General features: G+C 39.3%; 1 protein-coding gene across 1 annotated transcript in view; it reads left to right on the top strand.

Moving 5' to 3' along the window:
- TTC21B (tetratricopeptide repeat domain 21B) overlaps window positions 1–2778 on the top strand; it is a 42308-nt gene extending 39530 nt beyond the window's left edge. The window contains exons 28-29 of the mRNA XM_082314696.1: window positions 1166–1233; window positions 2195–2778. Coding sequence (XP_082170822.1) covers window positions 1166–1233; window positions 2195–2272 — 146 coding nt within the window. The 3' untranslated portion in view covers window positions 2273–2778. The remainder of the gene's footprint in view (window positions 1–1165; window positions 1234–2194) is intronic.
- The last annotated feature ends 13139 nt before the right edge of the window (window positions 2779–15917 follow it).

The following is a 15917-nucleotide window of genomic DNA, read 5'->3' on the forward strand; positions in this document are numbered from 1 at the left end:
GAAATAAAAATGACTGATAGAAAACTGACTTAGGTTATATGGGAAAATCTCTAGATGTCAAAGTATGAATTTGGATGCAGTAATTTTACTAGTTGTTCCTGTTCCTGTAGACTGACCCATGAACGTCTTGGCTAAGATATTGCAGTCGTTGATCAAATAAAATGTATTAGAAAGAAGTTTTAATAGTAAAACGGTGTGTCAAAACATATGATTTCTTGAGTGTGTAGAGAATATAGATCGAGACTTTTATTTTGCTATTTTGAAACCCTCTGCAAGGTAGGAATTGAACAAATTACAAAATCATTTGGTGTCCAGACAGGCAAATGCTGTAGTGAAATTAAACTGTGGAACGATCTTGCATACAAAAAGTGAGAGTATGATATTGAAGGTACTATGTGCACCTTGTTTTCTAGTTTTGCATACAGCTGTCATGCATTAAAACTAAAACGATTCAAGCAGACAAATTGCATCTGGCAAGCCAAACTGTATAAACTGGTATCGGATCCCTCGTACTCATTTGCTAGTGAGGATAAGTTCATAAATGAAAGATTTAAAATTTTCAATTTTGGCAATTGCATGCTTATAAGCTTTTTTCATCAGTCCTGATCTCTGTCCAGGCTGATATACTTGAGCTATAGCTTTTATGTTGAAAGTATCAGCCTGACATGTTGCTATGCAACTTAGGTATTCCATGTGACCTTTTTTTTTTATCAGTGGTCTGCTGATAGTGGAACAGAATAGCATTTTAATTCCTTAGTTTGTTATTGCTATCCTGATTTTTTTTTTTCTTCTTTTGTCCTTTAATAATGGAATTGCCTTTACAAAGCAACAGTGTATTGTAGGTCACAGTGAGAAACTCTGAGGGGTACCATAGTAATTGAAAGAGGACAACCATTATTTATTCCCTGTAGTAACACATGCTGTCCAGAATAATGTTTCCTTTTGATTCAAACATAGATATCAGTGTGTAAAGAACTTTTATTTACTACTTGAAGTGACTTTCAGCAGAAATTTTGATCTCTATAGGCTTAGATGAGAGAATACTAGAAAACAAACATACTAACTTTAGAGACGTATGGTGACAAATTAATTTGAATGTGATATTTTCATTATTAAATACAGGAACTGAAATTGTCACCTTTTTTTTTTTCCCTTTTACTAACAGGATACAAGCTGGCTTTCAATTACCTGAAAGGAAAGAGATATGTTGATGCAATTGATGTTTGTCACAAGGTAGAATTTTTATATGTACTTAATATTCTGTCTATTGTAGCAACGTTCTTTTACATAATGATCCTTTTTTTTTTGAGTTTAAATTTCTAAAATATATGGCTCAATGTCAGAAAGATGCCCTAATTGATAAGTTTGATTAAATTAATTATCTTCTACATAATCTGCTTTATCCTGAGCTCCCTGGCAACCATATAAAGTGGCTGGCTATCATATGTGAAAGCATATTCGAATGGCAGCACCTTCTTTTGGCCCTGTGGTTGCAACTTGGTAAATCCATACAGAAGTATAGCTGAAGAAGTTAATCAAATGTTAATATCGGAAGACACTGTTGGAAAGTAACTTCCAGTATTATCTTTGTATGGTCCAAACATAAATAGAGCAGATGCAGAATAAGAGGAAGGGCTACTATTACAGAAGCAGAGTGAACATTATGAATTAATAATTGTTAGTAGTAATAAAGAAATAAATTAGATTTGCTCTTTTGGGGGGAATTAAAGATAACTAGAAAGGACAAATTGAATGGAAGGATAAGGGAGAGGAGGGAATTGGGAAGATGAAGAGGGTACAGTATAGTAAGAAAGAGCCTGAGGAGTGAAAACATAAGAGCAGTTTATCATTGCAGAAAAAGTATACTTAAAACCTCGGAAATGTCTCCAGAGGTCACTGTTCTGCGTGCATGCATTTCAAGCCACCCAGAGGCTTTAGCCCTTGACCCCTGTGTCTTTTGCACCAAGGTGACAGGGCAGCATGAAAGGGAAGCAAAGGTGTCTTTGATAAACTGTTCTTGATCTCCATACATGGTAGTTCTAGCCACAGTTAAATATTTATGCATTCTTAAAACAAACTTGTCATGTTTGTTGTTTTAGTTTTAGAATGTAAGCTCAGCGATGAGGGGGATAACCAAACACAGTATTCTTTCCTTTTAGACACAGAACTTTTGGGTTGTTTTGTCTTTTGACAGGTCCTTGAAGCACATCCAAACTATCCAAAGATCAGAAAGGAAATACTTGACAAGGCCCGTGCATCACTAAGAACGTGAATTTTTTTTTTGTATGGCTCATGGACTTGTTTGTTTAATTTGACTTTGGAAACTATGAATGAAATACTGCAGTGACAGAGACCATAGCAGCACAAATGTATTGTGAATATGATTAACTTAATTATACTAGAGATCTGGATTATTTTCAAGAAAAATGTGCAGCCCTGAAAGAAATTGTATTTACTCTCATTTAGGAGAGAATACTGCTTACACTTGTGCTATGTAAAGTGTCATCCAGCATCATAAAAAAGTGTCATCAGCATTGTAAAAATGTTTTAAAGCATATAACTCAGTATTTTGTTTTGTCCCTTTGAAATAGCACTTAAAACAACAGCCTATTCTATGTAGTGCAGGTGCATTGTTAAGATGCTGGATTTCAATTCATGTAAACCATTTATCCATAATTACAGTGTAATCTTTATTACTACAGGTGTATTTCTAAAGTATGGGGTTTTGTTTTTACATATATTATAAGCACACTTTATTTTTTTTAATCTTGAAAAACAAGTTATATACATTGTTCTCAATGAAATTTACATTTTTAATGAAAATCTAATATTTAAAATTAAGACCTTATGTAAATATTCAGTAAAGGCTTTTATAGATCATGCAAGGCTTGCACAGAATTTATTTTCTACTCATGCTCTCTATTATCCACCTGTCAGATTTCCATGAAGGGAAATGTTTGACATTTGTAATTGGGAGTGTTTAGTCTTTCAACATTGTATGTGTAGACAGTACAGTCATATGTGCAGAAGTTATCACTCATATTGTTTAATCCATATAAAACAGCTTTCTGAAGAAATCATTTTGATTACGGGGATTATGATCTTGTCTCGTACAGAATATACCTGTGGATCTTTAAGGGAGCAATAGCATGTCATGAATGAGAGGAAGGAGAAGGATCAGATTTTTTTCAGTGATGCAGAATTTTTGAAAGAGCAAATGCCTAATGAAAAACACTGTTAACACTGCTGTAGTTGATTTTCAAACAGCACTTGATGTTGTATGTATTTAACTAGAAAAGTAATGTTTTGGCATGAAAAGAGAATTCTTAGTACTAGTGATTAAGTTTCTTAAAATAACCAGTTTCAGTTTCCTCCTTAGGTAATTTTAGCTTTTCATGTTGACATTGTGTAAAGTCACTTTCACTTGATTTTTGGGTTTCTTTTTTACGACAACTGAATGTTAAGGCTACAAAAGGGAGCCTGTTTACAATCATATCTAATCTTACTTATCAATAAATGGGTTCTGTATCTTGGGTAACTTTATAGCCTTGTTTCCTGAATAGATTGACATGCATCACTTATGCAATGATGCTACCTGCTGGTGGTTTCCAGGCTCTGCATTCCAGTAATTTTTGAGCTGTTGGTCAGCTAAGTTAAAATTAATAGGTGTGTCTCAGGACTATAACACTTCTACAAGATTTGTGTGAATATTAGAATTGAGAGAAGATCCAAATAAGTGGCCTTTCCTTCCCTAGGGAAGGAACTTCCTTGGAACTTATGCTGTAGCCTTATCCCTTCTGTCTGAGCACTGGCAGGCAGTGGGTACATAACTGTACCAGGCACAGTACAGGCTCCCTGTTTTTTGCCTGCAAGTTGTGCAGCTCTGAGGAAGAAGATTTAGGAGATTGGGGGGAAAAAATGATGGTACGGGAGTGGAATGAGGAACATGGAAGGATCTGGAAAATGCTGAGGCTGGGGAGAACTATAAGGAAGCTGGGCTGTTGGGATCAGTAGACTATGAATTCCTAAACTATGCAGTTTTGGGTGTTTTCCCCACTGCTAAAAGAATAAGTACATAGGCCTTATCAAGGCAGTTTCTAGTAAAACAGCATTTCTTTGTACACAGCTCTATTCGTACAGGAACAATGTGGTTTTCCTTCCTCAATAGCATTGGAATAACATTTAGCTGAAGTTTAGAATAAAAATAGGTGGGTTTATATCAATACATGCAAGATGTTTTCAAAAAAGGCGAGACTAATGTGCATCTACATCTACTTTAGTTTGTTTTTACCATGAGCATAAGATGCACATTACCCTTTTGCAAGGTGAGTAACAGATCAGGTCATGACAATGATAAGATACAGAAATTAGTTGATCGAAACTGAACAGAGACTTTGAGCTTTTTGTGGCTAACTTTTGGTGAAGAGCTTTATTTATTTGTACACCACGCAGGTAAAAGATTTCTGAATTCCCTATTAGCCATCTTGAGCATATCTAGCCACTAGTGTCTTTTTGTGGATGAGGTCTTTAAAAGAAGAGTGCAAATGAGGCACATCTTGGGACTTCAGGTAAAAAAAAAATGGTGACTATAAATAGTCCTTTAGAGAAAATCTTGCTTTAATATAGTATTCCCAGAAGAAATAAATGGCCTTTCCATTTCCCTTTTGGCTTATATGGGGCAATTTAAGTTTTTCTGTCCTTACTAAATCTTTGTTTACTTTCTCTGTAGAAGGAAAGGTCTTGTTTCGTTTCTCTTTACTCCAACTAATTGAGTGTGTTAATTTCAGCTTTCCTTCTGCTTTTACAGTTTCTTATTTTAAAAATGCGTGTCCTGGTAGTGCTTTTTTAGCCCCTTTCTTAATAAATGGTTTTGAATGGAAGAGACTCCTGGGATGGAGGGGAGTCAGTAATGCTAATTTCAAAGAGCTGCAGTCTTTAGTGCAGTGTTGCTTAGCAACCCATCTTCCAGTTTTGCCTTTGGTGAATAAAAGAAGAGAGTGAAGCTGTGGTTTCTATTGATTCATTCATTGAAACTGGAAATCTAAGCATCTTGTGGCTATAGCAACAGAAGCCATAGGTGTCTTTTCCTCTCCTCTCTTGCCTCCCTTTCCCCTGCAGGTACAGAATGCCTAGAGTATCTTCTTGAAGATACGTAAACACTTTTGCTAACAGCGTACTAACTACTTTTGTTCTAATTCCCTACTGCTTTTTCAGATTTGTACCAATACTAGAAAGATGGCCTAGAAAGTCATTAGGTGAAATAATTAGTATAATTAGCTAAAATAACTAAACTAGCAAGACTCTTACAGAAAAATAGACTAGAAGTAAATTGCAGTTTTTACCCCTGGTTTTGGACTAGGTTTGACTATTGCAAGTCATTTCTCAAATGTGGCTACAGCAATTTTTAGAAAGGCACATGAATCAGGCAGCTGTGGTTTAGTAACCTAAGCCTTAATCTTACTAGACATTAGATGAGTGAGCAGCTTTACAAACATAATAGTTTAAACAGTTTATAGTGTTAGAGAATTTGTTGAAAGTTTTCTGAACGAATTATCTTTGAAAGTGGTCCAGGAGACATTTCTGGGAAGTCGTGATGGTGGGGGTGGATTCTGGCTCTTCAGAAGTTGATAATAAAGAACTCATTAGTGTGTACCCTATACAATACTGAACAGGAAAAAATAAGAAATTAAGGAAAAATGTCAGTAGTAAGTAATTCTCCATCAGCTAGTGACTATGACACTTTAAGATCACTGTTTTGTCAGTTTAGGCTCCTTACAACTGTGATTTTGATATCTGGCTTCATTTACTCTGGTTTACCTCTTGCTTCATCTTGCAATGAAATCAGAACTTTTTTTTTTTTTTTGAAACATTGACCTGCCTTAAAATGTTTAGAATTGGATCATTACTGCAAAAATCACATGCTTTTATCTCTGCTAAAACTTGGTTTGGTAATTATGTGACATGGTGCTTGCTAAAAGAGGAGCTAAGTGAATGGTCTAAATCTTGTTCTGAACTACTTTTTTGTTTTGTTTTGTTTTTAAGGAGTCAGTATGCCTATTAATGCAGGCTTTATTCTGGAAAACAGCAGCTTTTAAAATGTTCACACTAGAAATTTGCCTTAGTTAACTTTTCATAGCACAAAATTCTATTGTTGGCTATGCATGTCTCGGGTGATGTAGTACTTGCTACAGTTCAGGCCTCAACTTTAAAGGCATAAGGAAGGATTTTAACATGCTAGAAATATAGTACATATTAATTGTGATTAATTCTGGTCTAAATCTTCATTAAGTTATCCTGGGGAAGATGAATTCAATCGTAAAATACTGGTATTAACATTTTTGTCACTGCTGTAGAATCAATATACCTGCTGCCAACTTGCCGTGTATTTGCTGAGCAACCTGCAGTTCAGCAACCTGAGAGAAATCAACTTTGAAGTGGGGGGCTGAGACTGGGATTGTGCTACTTTTATTTGAAAGGAGGAGGAAAGGGAGAGTCTATGCTGTATTAAGGGAAGATAGGAGCAAAGTTTGTGGATTATTACTTTTGTTTTTTCGCCAAATTAAACCCTGCTTTTATAAAAAAAAGTGATTTTTATATCTATCCCTCCGGGCAACTTTGCGTTGTAAAGGAAGGGAACTCAGTGTGATACCTCTGATCTCACCTCTAAGGGATTTTGTGTTCTGTTTCCCAGCAACGTGAGCTGGGAGTGCTTGGTCAACCACATCTGACACGACATAACGCTTAGGTGATTGAAGAAAAAAATCACAGCCCCCTGCGGTGATGCTTAAAATGCAGTTTGTAATTTGGATGTTAAAGCATGCATCGAGGGCCGTGCCCCGCTGCGGTGTGCATTATGTAATTGTCTAAAAATCACATTTTCCTTCGGGTACAGGAGGCGAAGAGGGATGAGCAAAGCCGCCCGCTCCAAAAGCGGCCGTGCTCGTGGCTCTCCTCCAGGCCCCTCTCCGCCTTCCCGCCGCCGCCGCGGGTCTCTCGCCTCCCCCTTCCCCCGGGCCAGCGCAGGGCCCCGGCCGGCGCGCGCGCATATCCTGCCCCCCCACACACACACCCCCCGCCGCGCGCGGCCTCCGCAGCCCGCCGCCGGCAGCTGCCTCGCGCACCTGGGCGCCAGGTGAGGGCGGGGCCGTGCGCAGGCGCAGGGCCGCCCGCCCGCCCGCCCGCGCGCACCTGGCGGCCGCTGAGCGGAAACCGTAGCAGCCGGCCCGGCTTCAGCCTCCTCGCGCCGTGGGCGGGCGGCGGGCGGCCTCCCGGCCGGGGCGGGCGCGGCGGAGGGCGTCGGGCTCTCCCGCTGCCTGCGCGGCTGCTCGCGCGTCGTCTTCCTCCCGCCGGACGAGGTGAGTGGGGGAGCCGCGGGGCGGGGGGAGCTCGCTGGCCTCAAGACCCCCCGCGCAGCGCCGCTCCTCCTTGGAGAGGGGCTGCGGCCGGCGGCGGGGCAGCGCCCGGTGCCGCTTCTCCTCCGTTGCCCGGCAGCTGTCCGGGTGCGCCCGGCGCGGCGCGGGGTACGACAGGCGGGAGGGAGTCGTGACATGAAGAAGAGGTCCTGGCGCAGACGTGGGGCTGGGGCCTGCCCGGAGGCTCCCCCTCAGGCACTCCCTCGCACGCGCTCCCCCCAGCCACGCACGTTCTCACACGCACACGCCCCACGCGCGGTCCCCTCACATCCCCCCAGCGCAGCCAGCCCCGGCGGCCTTCCAGGGGGCCGGGGACAGCCCGGCCCTGCGTGTCCCCCTCTGGGCAAACGTGAAACGGGGCGAGGAGCTCCGGCTGCGGAGAAGGGCGCTGCTGCCTGGCAGCTGGGCAAACAGGTCTCCGGGAAGTGCTGGCCACCAGCCGGATGCACTGTCCAAACCGAAGTATTGACTGAGGGAGGTGTCTCTCTTGGCACGTACTGATCCCGCCCAAGTGTTTGTCCACAGTACCGCATTGATTTGATAACAGCAGGGCGATAGTTTCTTTGTGCCAGCTTCCTCTGGTATATTTCATCCTATATGAAGTGCTTTTAAGTTACTACATTGTCTCTTTTCTCTGGCAGTTAGTCTTATGTCCACACAGCAGGCGATGGTACTTACAAATATTTTCTTGACTCTGGAGAACTGATAGGAAAAATGAATTGTAACATAGATAACCTTAGTTTCATGGATTTTTTTTTTTTTTAACTTTGTGTAAAATATGCTTGTATAAGAAGTATTTATTAATAAATGTTTCTATTAGTTAAATAAAAAATATCTTACTGGAAATACGAATTTTATGTAAGTATTCAGCAGTGCTTTGCATGTTAGTTATCTGTTACAAACAACATCTTTTGTTTAAAACATTATAAATTATATTGATCTAGTCAGTCTTGACTAAAACCAGTGCCATGCTACTGAGCCAAGCGACCGAGTTCAAGACTGAGACAGAGCAACCAACTTATGGCTTTTGGTTTCTTTTTTTAACTTGGTTTGCACAGTGGCCTGGTCAGTTTGGCATCTTCTACTATCATCTCAAGGCTTCTCAACAACATAGCAAAGTAAAAATTAAGTTAGTTACAGAGAGCCCAAATTACTATTTTTGTTGCACTGTGGGAAGGAGCAGAAAACTAGTTTTCCTCCTCCTCGTAACTGCTATTGCCATTTAACTTTGCTCCTTTTTTTGGGTGGGGCAATACCAGTGGCAGCCTGGATATCTTGCCTTCTGTCAAAGTAGGAACAAGGTATAGTTACCTTCTGTGTGACATTTCCCCAAAGTCTGTGGTTCTAGGTGACAAACAGCATTGCTTTGAGACATTTCTTTTTGCTTTGTATAGATTTGCTGCCTGGTCTGTTTGTTCTGAGAGCTGATATCTACTGCAGGGCTTCCCCTTTCTTTGGAATCAACGTAGAGAATCATGTTCATAATATGAACTGCTGATCAGGTGCCTGTCAGCACTGATGAGTTTCTCCTAATCTGCTCATTTCTGTGCTTATCTTCTAGAAGATTTGAAAGTGCCTCAAGTTTCTAGAACATGAAGTGCTAGATTTTGTCCACTCCTGTAAAGCATGACTTTATTCACTTGCTGTCTGTCTTACTATTGTCTGATTTTTCCTAAGATTTGCAGATATCATGTGCTATAGGAAATAGTTCTGCTTATGAACAGAGAAATCATGTCGCAAAACTACTGACAGTGACGTAGCAATTAAATTCTATAGTCAAATGACCATTTGTTGTTAGGTGAGATTATTCAGCAGTGAAATGTAGCTGGAAAAGAACCAGTCAAGTGGGGAGAGGAGGAAAGTGAAGACACCTTTGGGAGATTCTGACAAAGATTAATTTAGCAGTCACTGACCCAATAAACCTCAGTAAATCTCAAAAAATCCATGAGGAGACTTGCTTTGCTTTACACTCATCATTTAAACAACTTAAAAGCTCAAGGCTAATTAGGGTGTAAAACAGTGATTTCAAGCCCTGCACTTGATACTCAGATGCTTTTGTTATCTTAGAAACATTACTACAATCAGTAAAACAAACAAAAAACCCCCTTGGTTATGATCCAGAGATTATTTTCTGGTGCTTAAGTGAAAATCAGACACTAATCCTTCTAAGTTAAAACAGCACTTTACAGCTGCTATGGTGCTCACTTGTCATTATGGCATTTTTAGGGACAGTCTAAATGATTTTAACGGAGGTCCAAACCAACCTGGCCAAGAAAAAAAGGAAGCTGCAGAGTTGAGTGAAATTTAAATTTAAGTTGATTTCAGTGCATGTTTATAGTCCCAGGACTGTAAAAATAAGCCATAAATATTTTTTTGTAATATATGGTTACTATGTACTTTTAATATAGTATCTGTTGTTACAGGGAACTATATCTCTGCCTATCATGTACAGCGCTTTGCTGTAGAAAAATAGTAGTGCTAATTTTGAGAGAGTTTTTGGAAGCACTTCCATTAGAATACATAGAAGGAGTTTTGTTGTGGTTGTATTTATTTTTTTTTATCTCAGAGAAACTGCTGAAGAAGATACTTTACAAAGTTGTATTTCAGCCAGGTGTTCTGGGCTGCTGCTGCTCTGAATTTCTTCAGCCTATTGTGTTATCACCCAGTTACATCATCTGATTTTCTGTAATCATCACTGGGGCAGATTAAGTCCAGTCTTTGCTAGAATAATCTATGCCCTTAGTGTTTCTAAAACTAAGACCCAGGAACTGAATACATTCAGTATTCCTCTTACAACTTACTTTTTTCCAGGAGTAGAACCACATTTCCACTGGCTGCGCTTCAAAGAATGTACCTAGAGGAACAGTATCTGGGGTTTGTGAATCTCTTTCTTTTAGGTATGTGTGCCCTATCTATGAGTGTATTCAGTAGGAATTCTTAGTGGAACAGATAGGCAAGTATCTTTCGTTGCAAGTGTAGAGATAGAAACTGGCCAGCTGATTCTGTTTCTCCTTTTCATGTGAAGCCTTGATCTTTAACTTCTGTACATTTAATTTTATAATTTGTTCCTTTATTTAAGCCAAGTGCTAATATTCTTGTAAACAGCAGCACAGTTTGGTAAACTTAAGCAACTGTTTTCATTTTCCCCAAGTTCTGAAGTGCTTTTGAATCTTCTTGATTGTGTGGAGAGCCTTTGTATTCCATATTCAGCTAAACCTGTATGAAAAGTTCACTTTTCTTAGTCTGTCACAAGAAGTGGCAATGCAAGTAGATGTTCTTCTGGGATGTACTTCTAGGAAGTGGAAATGGTTTTGTTCAGTGATTCCTGGTAGAAAAAACCTCAATTTCCATGGTGGTAGAAGACTAGAATATCACTTACCAAAATGATTATTTCAGTAGCTAATGTTTTAGTAACATCTATATTGGTATTCATGCAAAGAAAACAAAAAGCCTGCCTAGAATCTTAGATTCAGAAATAGCAGTGGTGAAAGTACCACTTCTTACAGGTAAAGTATCCCAATGTATGTAAACATGTATCTTTGGCAGACTTTTGCTAATTTGGTAAGAACAATTGATCATGAGCATGAGGTCTTTTTTTTTTTAAAGAATTTGTTCAGTGTTTGTATTCACACACCCACTTTCTGATTAAGGGAACATTAAGGTCTTGATGAAGGGATTGTATACTTAGATAATAAGAAAAAATAGGCAAGCTTTTTAATGAGACTGTATTCTGGAGTTACAGAAGAAATGAGATTAAGGGTGAAGCAAAGTTGTGTAGTTAAATAGCTGTAATTAGAATCATTCTTAAGGTTACTTTTTCCTATTTTTCTTTTTAAATTTTTTTCCTTAAGTATTTTTTATTTAATGTTTAGTATTTCTTAATGTTCCATAAGCAACATTCTCAAGAAATATTAGAATCCTCTTTATCATTCAGATAAAACAAAAGTTGATTTTAAAACAGATTTATTGAAAAAACTGAGATCAAGTATATTGTTGATACTAATACCAAGAAATTTCCGCCAATGGCATGATCTGAAAGAATTTCTGCTGGTTTGGCTTATCTTGACATTTTAATATTTTTTTTTAAATTATTGTCTACAGTCTTGTTCAGACCAAGCTAACAAAAAGTCAGAGTTGTCGACATGTTGGCTACTGTAGTGAGGCTTTCTTGTAAGCCAGAGTTTTTGCAGACAGTCTGACATCAGAGTTAGTGGGTGGCATAATGTAACATAGACTGTGTATTGCATTTGCACACTCCCCATGTGATGTGGTTTGAAGTAGTGTGGCAGCTGCCTTTTGGCACTTTTTAGAAGACTTTTGTAGTACATACTAGTTTTCTGGTTTTCTTCTTCTTAAAAAAAAAAATCCCTAAAATCCAACTTCTGATATTTAGGGCTAATTAATTCAAAGTGCTGTAAGAATCCAGACTACTATTAGTGGAAATAACACTAATGAATGGAACAGTCACCTCAGGGAGTTTAATCATGCCACATATTTCTTCAGCATATCCTGGAGGATGGAACAGTAGCTTGGTCTGTGCTTACTGACATTGCTATGCCATAAAAATGTGTGAGGTATTTGTGAGGAATAAAGATTTTATTTCTGACTACAAAATTATCCTGGTAAAAACCCTAAGGAAGATACAGCTTTCATGACAAAAGTTCTTTGGACAATGTAGTCTGTGTTCTCAAATTTAAGCATAATTTCAGTGTAAAACAGTCAATGCTGCTATATAGAATTAACTTTAACCTCTCTTTTCATGGCATATTTTATACTATCGTGTTCATTAATGCTTAACCTTTCTCTTGTCATGGACAAATTTAAGTCTCTTTACCAAGAGGAAGAGGCCTGAAGGAAGCTGGAGAACTTTGTTGCTTGTTTAGTGATATAAAAGAAATTTGAAGGCAACAATGTTTGGAAACAAATCAACCAGCCAACCAGTGCTAGTGCCCCAGGTGTTTGCCTGATTGACTATGCTTCATGACTGCTTGTGAGATAAAGAAGTTGCCAGACCTCTCTCATAATATTAAGTACCTCAAATATAAAAAAGATGTGTTTTCGTTTTTCTATTTGAGGAAGATATATTTATATTGCTTATTGATTCCTAAGCTTTAAGGTTTACTAATATCATATGTGTTTGTGCATGGTGCAGTGAGAAATAGTAATGTGATTTTCTTTTTTATGGTGTTACAAAAACATTTCTGGTTAAGAAGTTGCAGAGGCTGTAGACTCAGGCAGAGCCCTTGCAGATTAAGCAATGGTAGTTTTATAAGTTACAGTTTCTTTGCTGGGTGCTGATCTGTGTATATGCTTAGTGTCTTAGATTGTGTACCGCATTTGCATGGCAAGGTTGGGAGGCGGGTATGACTCCAGGGGTGGCCTCTGTCAGAAGAGACCAGGAGCTGCCCCTGTTGTCCCCAAAATCGGGGTTCTTCACCCGGTGTGCAAAGAGCCGACTAACACACAGAGTCAAGATTATTTCATGTCTGCGCGGAGACGGGCGCTCGGTGGTAACTCCACAAAGTTAGCACACCTTGCCTAACACGTGGTCAACGTTTATACATTCGGAGCAACAGTTATCAGTACTTTTACAGTTACACTTAGTCACCCTCGTTCCCGTTGGTTCTTGCGATGCCTCGTCTCTGCTTAAAGTAACAGCGTCCTCCCTTTTTACTGTGCATGTTCCGTGAAGAAGGGGCTTTGTTGGTAGGGGGCTTTCCTTACCCGAGGGCAGTTTTTTTACTATGTTAATTAGGATAGTTCACTCGTAGTTCAAGTGATTCTCCTTGGTCTTATCAGCGGTTTTGTCCCCTTTATGCTTATCTTGGTATTTCCTAGTCTGGCTGTTCTGTGGTGCCGTCCTTTTCCTTTTCCCAGGGCCATGTCTTATTAACTATCTACAGAGGTTGAGTAATATCCTTTGTTTTGTTTCTCGCATGTCTCCAACACGCCCGTGCTGGACACAGCCGTTTCCAGCCAGCTCTAAATCAGACCCACTGCTGGCCAAAGCTGAGCCGCGCAGTGTAGCAGGTGGTGCCTCTGTGATAACATATTTAAGAAAGGGTAAAAAATGCAGCACAGCAGCTGTGAGAGAGAGGAGTGAGAAAAATGTGAGAGAAACAACCCTGCAGACACCAAGGTTAGTGAACAAGGAGGGAAGGAGGTGTTCCAGGCACGGGAGCAGAGATTCCCATGCAGCCCGTGGAGAAGACCACAGTGAAGAAGGTATTTCTCTGCAGCCCATGGAGCACCATGCCAGATCAGATATCCCCACTGCAGCCCATGGAGGACCCCATGCTGGAGCAGGTGGATATGCCCTGAAGGAAGCTGTAGCCCATGGAGAGCCCATGCAGGAGCAAGATCCTGGCAGGAACTGCGACCTGTGGGTGACCAGGCTGGAGCAGTTTTTGCTGAAGTACTGTACCCCGCAGAGAGGATTCATGTTGGAGGAGGGGAAAGGTGTGAAGAGGAAAGAGGAGCAGAGTTGTGTTATGAGCTGACCACAACCCCTCTACAGCACTTGGGAGAAAGGAGATAGAAGAGTTGAAGGAGTGAATTTGAGCCTGGGGAGGTGGTTTTAGTTTCATCTTTGTCTTTCACCATCCTACTCTGTTTTTAATTGGCAATAAATTAAATTCATCATCCCTGAGTCTGTTTTCCCCATGACAGTAATTGGTAAGTGATCACACTGTCCTTATCTTGAGCCCTGTGCTTTTCCATCTTATTTTCTCCCTGCTGACATGTGGAGGAGGGGGAGTGCGAGAGTGGCTGGGTGGGTGTCTGGCAGCCAGCCAAGACCAACCCACCAGACATTGTGAGAAAACAAGGCATGTTTTTAATCTGTCAGTTTGGTAAATTGGTTGCAATCCTTTCACCAGGAAAGAAAGTTTTTATTCTTAGTTTTGTGATGTATAGGTATCGGTATTGTAGTACAAATTTTTCAGCACTAAAGAAAAATGGGAAAATAATGTGTGAGACAGAAGTGGACTGGATTTTTTTTTTTTTTTAATGGGTTTTCTTGGAAATTTTGTGAGCCTTGTGATGCACGTTTTTGGCACCTTTTAGTATCTGTATGGCAATGCTGTAATGAGCTTTCCCTCTGCATTCTTGTAACAATAACTCTATGACAAAACTACTGTGGTTTGAATGTATAAGTTTGTTAAAAACAGCTGACATAAGCTTTGAAATAAACTATAATAGGAACAAGTCTGGATGCTTAACTTATCCTGCAAATTCTTGAAGGAAACCAGGTGAGGTTTTTTTCTGTTTTTTATAACGTATAACTCTTCCTGAGTATATGGTATTCCAATTAAGAAATGTAGAATCTATTTGTATTTCAAAGGATGAAATAGAAAAGTAGGTTTTTTGCAATTCTGTGGTCAGTAGTTAGCAAGTGGGAATTAACTGTGACTTTTATCTAGGTGCTGCTTATTTCTTTTTGCAGTTCACATATATGCAACTTACACAGAAATAAAGCTGTGTTTTGAATTCAGGCTGCTTGCTATTTTTCCCCTTCTTGTAAACTGCTAATTTTGCAGAGAGACTTTAATTCAAATCACTTGGATTCTGGTAGTCCTCAAATGTTTTTCATAGTTCCCCATCTTTGAAAGCCACTGAATAATTGCTTGTCTGTGAAAAAAATAGTGGCAGAGGTCCTGAAAGAGGAGAGCTCTTTGACATGTTCTCTTGATGAGTTGCAGCAGCACATGCCAGAAAATGCAACAGAAGTGAATGAAAATATATACAGAATGATTACTTGATCCTCAGGCTAAATTAACCTATTCCAAATTACCTGTATTAAATCTGCATTGAAAATGTATACTAGATAACTAAATTGATCTAAAAGCTTCCCACTTGGAAGTCTGATTATTTAAGTCTAATCTTGAAATGGATTTTTTAAAAAATATTGGAAATTTCCAAATTGTTGAAATAAGTTGACTGAGAAGGCCTTTCTGCCTTTATATTTCACTTTTTATGTGGATCTTTCTTACATGCAACTTTAACTTACCGTATTGGTTACATCCGTTTTTCTTCTGTCTCATCGCTGAACGAAAATTTCCTGTTTCTGGAATACTTAAAGCAACGTTTTCCTCTAATTTTAAACAACTCAATTTTCAAGATTTGGAAGAAAATTAATGTGTAGTAATGGCATTGTGTAGAAATAGTGTTTTATTCTTAGTGGTATGCATGCTGTCTGGTTTTTCTATTTGAAGTATATTAAAAAAAAAGGCAAAGCAAAAACCAAGGGAAGTGCATCTTGGGTATCTTATAGATAGGTTTGACCTATCTTTAAGTGATGGGCACATAACGTTTGACAGTTGGGAGTTGTGAATTAATTCCTGCCTATTAATTTCTTGTGGTTTTACGTTGTTGAATACACTAGATGTCTAAAATTATACTTTTTGTTTTAGTTTACAGGTGTTATAATTTCAAGAAATGCTGTGACCTATTTGCAGAACATCATTCACAGAAACTTTTGTCTTCAGATAAATTTTTAAAATTAGA

This window comes from Platalea leucorodia (assembly GCF_965183815.1).
Source record: "Platalea leucorodia genome assembly, chromosome: 5".
NCBI lineage: Eukaryota > Metazoa > Chordata > Aves > Pelecaniformes > Threskiornithidae > Platalea > Platalea leucorodia.